General features: G+C 40.9%; 1 protein-coding gene across 1 annotated transcript; it reads left to right on the plus strand.

Annotated features, from left to right (window-relative positions):
• The first annotated feature begins 6210 nt into the window (after positions 1–6210).
• On the plus strand, positions 6211–9436 carry LOC137984771 (uncharacterized). The gene has a single exon (XM_068832045.1). The coding sequence runs from the start codon at positions 6424–6426 to the stop codon at positions 8161–8163; it is 1740 nt and encodes a 579-aa protein (XP_068688146.1). The 5' UTR covers positions 6211–6423; the 3' UTR covers positions 8164–9436.
• The last annotated feature ends 437 nt before the right edge of the window (positions 9437–9873 follow it).

The following is a 9873-nucleotide window of genomic DNA, read 5'->3' on the forward strand; positions in this document are numbered from 1 at the left end:
TCAACAGGAAATACTTCCCTCACGGAAGGGTTACCTCAAGTTACAATAAGTAAGAATTAAACAGATAAAATCATAAATACATAGACAAGTGGAAATTATGTACAATAATAAACTGGAGACAAAATTAATTATTAAACTAGTAAGAAAAATAAATTAAGAGAATGTATAAATATCCCTCTTGTGCAAATATCCCTCTAAATATCCCTCTTGTGCAATCCATCCTTTTCAAGATTCACCTTTTTTTAGATGTAAAGGCAAAGATGTCCATGATTTCGTTACTCTAAAGAAATAAGAAACTATTCAAATATTAGTCCTTGCATATCTAATTTTGAACTGCTAATTAGGATGTCTGAGATTGTATTTAGAACTGTCAGCTGTCACAAGATAATAAGACAGATCCCAAAAAGCACTTAAAAAGGAAAACCAAGTCCATAAAAGTCTCCTCGAGGCCAAGGAAAGAAGATTCAGTTTCTTAAGCCTCTCTCCATAAGACCTGTCCGTTATGATCAGTTTTGTAGCTCTTCGCTGGACTCTTTCAATTGTGTTAATCAAAAACTGTTGACGTGGAGACCAAACCTGGCAGGCAAATTCAATATGTGGTCTAACTAGATGAATGTATAATTTAAGTAGCACATGAGGTTGGTTACAAGTACCGCAAGTAGAAATGGGGAAATGCAATCCCAACATTAAAGTTACAATGGAAACAGGAACAGAAGGCAAATTGCCTTTTCTAGCTGTATTGTTATCCAAGCCGAGATCAAGTAACCATGAATGTTCTTGTATCACTTCTCTGTTTCGAAAAAAGACTTACACTGGTCCACTTACAAATTATTACATCATAGCAGATATTAAGTGTGTAAATTATTTTAAACGGTCTTTTACATATTTTTGGTTAATTTCGTGAAAATTATATGAGTTTTTAAACAACTGAATTTTTTATCTTTCATTAATCAACATAAGTGTTCTTCACGGCCAATAACATCGTGGAAACAACAGGAGAGGGCAGCACTCAAGTCAATGGAGTGGTGGCCGAGAGGAAACGTGCAATATTCTTCACAGGGTTGGGAGCGGAGGTATATTCAACTCAAGTAATTTATTGGGACCTGTGAAGCCCAAAGATACTCCGTTCACTGAGATTGTACGTGCTTTGGAGAAACATTACAATCCAAAACCCTTAGCAATTGCACAGAGTTTCCATTTTGGCACCCGAAATCAAAAGTCTGGAGAATCGATCGGGGATTATGTGCTGGCGTTGAAGATGTTGGCCATTCAGAGTAATTTTGGTGAGTTCTCGGATAGAGCTCTACGTGACCGATTTCTCTGTGGATTCAGCAACCCGAAGATACAAAATAAATTGCTGAACACAGAGGATTTGACGTTCGAGAAGGCTTGTAAGATTGCCAAAGCTATGGAGATGGCTGAGAGAAACACCCAGGAGTTCCGGATACACCCTACGACAAGCGAGGGCTCGCAAGTGAACCAGTTGACAACAAAGGGCATGAAGAACAATGAACAATGGTTAGGTGTGGGGGTAAACAATCAGGTCAGTCATGTAAATTTAAGTCTGCAAAATGTTGTCGGTGTTCTAAGATTGGTCATTTAGCGTCTGTTTGTTGAAACAAAAAATGAAACCAAGAAAGGGGTAGTGCACAAATTGCACAGATCTGAATCAGGTAGCGAAGATTAATTAGGAATATATTCCCTGTACTCACTTGACACAAACAGGCCCAATACCCAAGGTTACTCGGTAGACATGGTAATCAATGGGAAATCTTGTAAAATGGTCGTAGATACTGCTGCAGACTATTCCATGATGCCACACAGTTTATACCAAGAGAAGTTTGCAGACATACCCTTAGCAGCATCAAAGGTAGTGCTTTGGACATACACAGGTGAAAGGCTTGATGTGTCAGGTGAAATGTAGTGTGATGTTGTTTATCAGAACAAACACTATTCACTACCAGTAGTAGTAGTTAATTACAGCGGAAAGCCTACTCTACGTGGCAAAAAATGGCCGAGTCAAATCAAATTGGCATAGGGTGAGATTTTTAGTGTCCCCAGTGAAAACAAGGCCAGTTCCGAGAGTCAACTACAAGCTCTTCTGTCAAAATATAATGATTTGTTCAGTGACAGTTATGCAGGCATGACGGGGCTTGAGGCACATATCACTATGAAAGGGGATGTAAAGCCAATTTTTGTAAAAGCCTGTCGAGTTCCGTATGCATTGAAGGAACAAGTAGAAAAGGAGCTAAGTAGACAAACTTGAAAAACACGGGGTGATCAAGAAAACTGACAAGTCGAGTTGGGCGAGCCCAATCGTGGTAGTGCCGAAGTCCGATAACACAGTGAGAATCTGCGGTGATTAAATAGCGACTATCAATCAGGCTGTGGAGGACGAGCCATATATTTACCCACCACTCAGGATCTGTATGCTTCCCTTGTTGGTTCAAAGGTATTTAGCAACCTTGACCTATCCCACGCATACGCACAGCTGAATATTGACGAAGAAAGTCAAGAATACTACAAGAAACTACCCTATGGGGTAAAATCATCCCCAAAAATATTTCAGGCCAAAATGGACCAAATCATCCAGGGAATCGGGAAATGTGTGTGTAAGCAGGATGATATATTGGTGGGAGGCAATGATTGGCAAGAGAATCTTAAAGTACTCGCAGAGGTTTTGGACAAGCTGCAGCTATACAATTTGCACCTAAAACTGTCAAAATGCGAATTCTTAAAACCTGAAGTGGTTTACCTAGGTCTAAAAATAAGCGCACTACGTCTCCAACCAGTGGAAGAGAAAATAAATGCAGTAAAGAAAGCACCAGCTCCTCGGAACGTTAACGTAAGTGAATTAAGGTCTTCCCTGGGCATGGTCCAATATTATCATTCTTTCCTGCCAGGTGTAGGCACAACAGCACCGTTGCATAAGCTTTTGCAAAATAATGTTCCGTGGGATTGGACAAAGGAATGTCAAACAGCTTTCGAGGGCTGTAAGGAAGGTCCTACGAGTGATTCACTGTTAGTTCACTATGACTTGAATAGGAAGTTACGGATGGCCTGTGATGCATCAAGTTATGGCCTAGGAGCTGTAATACGTCATGTTATGGATGACGGGCGGGAGAGGCCAGTAGCCTATGCCCCCCGTACCCTAACCCCCAGCGAGAGAAAATATGCACAAATAGAACGAGAAGCTCTGTCTATTGTGATTGTGTATGGAGTGAAAAAATTTCTTCAGTTTTTGTACGGACGAAAGTTCACGTTAATAACCGATCACCAGCTATTGTTAGCTATTTTGGGCCCAAAGGCTGCAATTCCCACGTTTGCAGCTGCCCGCATGCAACGATGGGCCATAGTTCTCTCTGCTTATAATTATTGTATTGAATACAGATGGTCGGAGCAACATAGGAACTGTGATGCGCTCTCCCAATTACCCCATGGAGACTCCAAGATTTGGGCGGAAAGTGAAATATACAGTGTAAGTGCTATCGATGGGGACTTCCAATAACAGCCAAAGATATCGGGAAAGCCACCCGGTTGGACCCGTTACTTAGTCGAGTACTTGATTTCGTCCTGACGGGATGGCCCGAAAAATGTGGTGAGGAAGAACTCAAACCCAATTACAATCGTAGGTGGGAGCTTTCTTGTGAACAGAACTACGTTCTATGGGGCTCTAGGGTAATCATTCCATATGTGCTCAGAGAGAAAATCTTAAAGGGATTTCATGGGGAGCATCCTGGTATTTGTGCAATGAAAGCTATTGCCCGCACATGTGTACGGTGGTACAAAATGGATGACGAAATTGAGAGAGCAGTGAAATTATGCACGGTTTGCCAGAACGTAAGGAGTTCTCCTCCTAGTGTTCCGTTAATACCGTGGAAATGGCCGCCACGCCCTTTCCAACGTATTCACCTCGATTTTTGTCAGCAGGGATCTGATCATTTCCCAGTAGTGGTTGGTAGCCATTCAAAATAGCTGGAGGTAAAACACATGTCGTCAACTAATACAGAGCGTACCGTGGATGAACTACGTCTTGTATTTGCCCAGCATGGCTTGCCAGAAGAAGTGGTTTCCGATAATGGACATCAGTTTTTTTCTAACGAATTTTCCGAGTTTATGACCAAAAACAGGGTCAAACGTACTCAAGTTCCACCATACCATCCTCAATCTAATGGTGATGGTGAAGTGAAGCAGGTTTTAGAGGGCAACAGGGTTCGGTGCCCAAAGCACAGGCTAGGTGATTTCCTTTTAAGATATCGTACACCCCCCACAGCACCACAGGTATCAGTCCAGCCGAGCTGTTAATGAAACGTCGTCTGCGTACCCGCCTAAGCTTGGTAAAACCGACTTTAGCCCAATTGATAGAGACCAAACAGGAAAAGCAAAAAGAATGTAAGGATTAAAACAATCACAGGGAGAAGCAATTTTCTGAAAACGACACAGTTCGAGTAAGAAACATGCAAGTTAATGGCAATAGTGAAAAGTGGATCCTGGGAAGGGTGGTAAAGGTTTGTGGACCTATAAATTATCTGGTCACGACGGGATATAAGACCAGATTTGTGCATGCCGATCATTTAATTAGGGCTTAAAATAAAGAACCAAATGAGACTAGTGAGGTTGAACTACTTCTTCCTGAGTCATGTCAGCAATCGCCCCCAGTTCTAGGTAGTGATGCAGTTTCTGATGATATATGCCAGCCAAACGTTAGTGCTGCAGATGTTAAATTTGAGCCTGGTTTTGACCAAGGGGCTGAAGGCACGTCATCGCCAGTTGTTTTAAGGCGATCGTCTAGAATCAAGAAACCAGTGGACCGACTTAATTTGTAGCTGAGATTCCTGTTTATGTCGCAGTACTGTTTTGTTTTCTATCCCATTTGTGGGAAAAAGCAGTGTAATATAATAGTATTTGGATGCGGTTTTATCCATGATGCCTTGGTAATAAAGTGGTTGAAACACGCCATCTTGTGTGTCGTGCTAAATGCTAGTTTACTACAATACCTCTTACCTAGTCTTTATCTCTTCTCAAAATCAAGGAGAGCTTCTATATTAGTAACACTTGTGCCATCAAGACCATTGGGAAAATTTATTTATTTAATTTATACACGGTAAAATCTTCAGTATATATTACAATGAAATGATTTATTACAACTGCACTGTTTAACTGCACTGTTTTACAAGATTGCCATGTGGGAGCCCGACCTGCAGCTACTATATAGTTGGTCAATTTCCCAATTTAAAATAGACATTCCATTTAGCCGTAAATTAATGGCTAAGTTTGTCGTCTGTAATGTACAAGGCCCCTTTATTAGCCGTAAATTAACGGCTAAGTTTGTCGTCTGTAATATACAAGGCACCTTATTTAGCCGTAAATTAACGGCAAAGTTTGTCGGATGTAATATTGAAGGTCCTTTAGTTAGCCGTAAATTAACGGCTAAATTTGGAGTCTGTAATATACAACGCCCTTTACTTAGCCGTAAATTAACGGCTATGTTTGTCGTCTACGGCTAATTAAGGGAATTTGTATATTACAAACGACAAACGAAGTTGTTAATTTACGGCTAAATAAGGAACTTTTCACTTATCGATGTACTCAACAATACAGGAACCCGTGTTACACAATCTAAATGGGTAATACCCATATAATCTAAATTTAGATCAGTGGGTGCAAGCCATCTCAGATGATCATCCGAGTCATCCAAGCAACTCATTAAACATGCGTTTCCTCTTTCACTTCAATTACATGAAGTTTACCCTATACTTAGAAATTTTCTCGTCAGGAAAAAAAAAAAGGGAAAAAAGGAAATTTTTTGTTTAAGATGATCCGACGGACATGAATGACAAAAAGGTTGAACCTAGTCCGTTAGCCACGCGTAAGGAATCATCGATAACCACCACACAATCGAAGCACGCTGCTGAATGAAGGCGAATTTATATAATATTTAAATAGAGACCCATTGCTAATTTGAAAGCTAATCGATATAAGATGGGTGCTTACTTAGAATGGGCGTTTAGACTTAAACACAGTTTATCAGCACTATTCAAAATAGGTGCTTAGACCTAAATACGGTGCATGCATGGTTGGATGACTCGGATGATCATCTGAGATGGCTTGAACCCACTGATCTAAATTTAGATTATATGGGTATTACCCATTTAGATTGTGTAACACTGGTGATACAGGATAGGGGTGTGTCGCATGCGGTTGTCAATTATCCCTCTGAGCTGAAGCGCCCAAAGGAAAACAGTTGTCCCCGCCGACAAAACATCAACAACACGGTTTGCATTCGGCCAAGAGAGAAGTTTATATCCATCTCGTGAAATCTAATCCAAGCTGTGTATTGCTCTTCCCTTTTCAGTAACAACTTGACTCAGCCAACTAAGTTCAGTTGTCTTTAAACTTGTTAGTTTTCTTCTACTGGAAGCCATGTCTTCGATTGTTACATCCTTACTTAAGGTCACAATCGGCTTATTGACCAGCAAGGCTAGAGATTGGGCAGCCGAAAAGTTCAAAGATGGGGATGTAGTGGATAAGAGAATTCGAGACATAATCACGAGAGAAATTCAAGACGTCAAGTCAAAATTGGATGCTCTATCAAGAAAAGATCTATTTGCAGCAATGGATGCATTTGAAACAGGAGTTGCTTATCTGTACGAAGCAATGGGTATATTGTCTGATGCAGCAACATGGGCAAGACAGAGAATAGACGAAGAGCAGTTCCAAGACACAGTGAACTTGTCGACTTCATCCACTCCAGTTAAGTCAGTAGTTCTCGCCGCTGGAATAAAAAACAAGGAGCTGACGGTGCTTGGAGGAGAAGCCAAAAGAGCGCTTTCTCAAGGAAAAGAGAGATTCAAAATGGCTCGCGAAGAGGCAACCAAAGCCTTCAGCAATGAATCTCTGATTACACTTGACCCCATTACTGCTATTCGGTATCGAATGATGGCGGCAATCCTAGAGTCAGCAGCAGAAATCCTGGGAGCCACGAGCAAGTTGTCGTCTTTATCAGTGAAGAGTGCCCTGAAAGGTGCATTACCAGAGTGCAAACAATGTCTCCGGAAACTCCACTCTCTGCCAGATGTTAAGAACAACTTTAAAGTGGAGCTACAGAAAGGTCTACTAAATATCAGGGGTCGATTTAAAAGGGAAGATCGAAGGGAAATTATTTCTGCTGTTTGGCAGGTGAATCGCGCTATTAACGATGTTCTTCAAGTGACCCGTGAAAATATAGGTATTTGCTACTATCCTACTATTGACGTCGAAGATGAGAAAATCGACCCACGAAGCGACGAACGCGTTGCGGAAGTTTTACAAAAACTTGGCATCGAACATGAGAGCTCTATTGGATGGTCATTTGGTGAGGACAGCGAAGATGATCACAAGCTGAAGAATGCCATAGGGATTGCAACAAACGCAGATGGAGAATTCATTATAGGAGACAATTACGAAACTGTCAAGGTGTTTGATAACAGTGGGAAATTTATTTACAAGTTTTACCCACGTGTACAAACTGATGACGCTCGTGCAAAGTTATTTGCTGTAGCTACTGATGAGAGTAACAACATCTACGTCCTGGTTCTACTTGATGAGATTAGATCGGAAGTTCAAGTTTTCAACAGAGGTGAGCTGCTCACGACGTTTCCTGTGCGGAGGGTAGCAGAATTGCTTAGCAAACTGACAGTCGGCAATGGCAAAGTGCTGGTATCAATAAACGAAAGGATACGACCTGTTGTCGATGTGTACGATGTCAGTGGAAGATATGAGCGTGGCGTTGGATATGGGATATTGCAGGATGCATCTGATATCGCCGTTGGACCTGGTGGACAGATCTTTGTGCTGGACCGTTTTCAAATGGTCTGCATTGTATTCAACAAGGACGGTGAAAAGGAGCACCAGTTCACAGTCTTCGGGGAGAAATATGAGTGGCCTTTTAGTTTGGCTTTTCATCCATCGGATGAATATATCTTTATCGTGGGAGTTCAGATTTATGGAAGCAGACTGACGGTGGAAATGTACACTAAAGATAGCGTGTTTTATCGGAAAATTATACTCCATGAAAAGGAATGGCACGGCTCTGTATCACCTTCAGTTGCAATCAGTAAAGAAGGACGCTTAGCCGTAACCTGCCAGAATGAGTGCGTCGGCGCAAAGGTAATCGTTCTCTAAATCCTGCAGGATTTCGGATTATAACTCCATATTAAAAAAAAAAAAAAAAAGAAAATACGTTTCTACGACGCTCCTGGCTGATCCAGATAGCGCTCCTTGTAATGAAAAAGAAAGACTGAGGCCTACTTGAATCTATTGTGCAGTACGGCAAGTTGAATTAACCTCAACCTGCACGACCCCTTAACAAGGAAGACCGCGTACAAACGCTATGCAATAGTCTTACCGTGAGCGTGAGCGTGAGCGCCGTGAGCGCCAAATAACCATAAAAATTATGGTGTCATAGGAACACTTAACTTTATTACAGGCTCTTCGAAGACAAAGGAAAGGAAAGGAACTTTATTTAAGTGTCTAGTCGTTCTAGCGCTGGAGCACTAATTGGGGACACTGTAAACTCAAATTAACAATTAACACAAATCAAGTCAAATGTTGGTTTTTGAGGAGAGGAGAACCGAAGTAGAAGCACCTAAAGAAAACCTCTCGATGTGCAATGAAACAGCATTTCAAAATGTAAAACTACATTTTTCACAGTAAAACTGCATTTCAGTGGTATACTTTTGGACATACAACACAACTAAAAGAATCACTTGGAACAATCTGCATGTGAGTGAGTCTGCTCACAGAGCCCATGTTTCAATGACCATTTCATTTGAATTTTTCGTGGTGTGTAGAGACTGTAGTCGTGTGAAATATAATAACGGACTAACTGCCTCTTTGAAACATAATTTTGGCAACCAGCTTTAGAGTTTTGAGTGAATTCAAAGCAAGGCTTACACTGAGATCTTTCTTTGTATTGATATCTTGTTACGGTTTGGTGGGGTATGTAGCATAAGAGTTAATTAATTAAAATCCATATTAAAATGTCAGAGATATTTTTGTTTTGTTTTGTTTTGAGTGGTGCAAAGGCTACATTTTTGGGTATCGATACAGACCTACATTTGCTACTGCATGTTCAATTCTGAGGATTCCACTAATGAAAATATAATAGTTTTGTCATGTAATATGACTTCGTTTGGTAATGCACAGATTTGTTTTTATCTAAGCCACTTGGTACTTATTCATTTGCTCATTTATGCCCTTTGGCTTGTATTTCATCCTTTGTACCTTTTCTTATGAATCCTGCATAGTAGACGCAAAAATGATCGAGCAATAAAGAATTAAATGCTTCTCCACTCTGTTACTTGCCATGCGGTCTCATAATTATGCTTTGGTTGTATATCCTTAACTTATGAATCAATGTTATTGAGCGACAAAGCGTGACTCAAAATTTTCCTTCTTTGTTTACTTAAATGGTCTGTTATTTCTGTGCCTGTAAGGCGACCTATGCATGTTGCCGCATAAATCATTACACCAGGCCGTTGCGCATAAGACCTTTGATATGCCTTATTGCTTAATCCCGAAAATATATATCTTTTTATTTGACGGCATTTCACGAGGAGCCTCATGAAGTTTTTAAGCCAATTAAACCGGAGTGACGGTTTTTTTTTAGTCCAGTATAGCCGGGGTCAAATCGGCTGTCTGCTAATTGTCATCGCGCCACACAACAGGAAACAAAATCCAGTCGTGCCGTGACTGTTGTCGTGACTTTGCATTAGCGCGATCATTTCAAATCATGCTAAGGCACGCGAACCGACAATATCCACGCAATGGAGTACTTGCGCGTTTTTTCTCCCACTCTGGTTCAAGCAAAGCACTGGTACGTCTTGAAAACAC

Source organism: Montipora foliosa, chromosome 14 (assembly GCF_036669935.1).
Source record: "Montipora foliosa isolate CH-2021 chromosome 14, ASM3666993v2, whole genome shotgun sequence".
Classification (NCBI taxonomy): domain Eukaryota; kingdom Metazoa; phylum Cnidaria; class Anthozoa; order Scleractinia; family Acroporidae; genus Montipora; species Montipora foliosa.

Excerpts from the sequence above, each read along its gene's own strand:
- LOC137984771 (XM_068832045.1), top strand. The coding sequence starts at position 6,424 with ATGTCTTCGATTGTTACATCCTTACTTAAGGTCACAATCGGCTTATTG.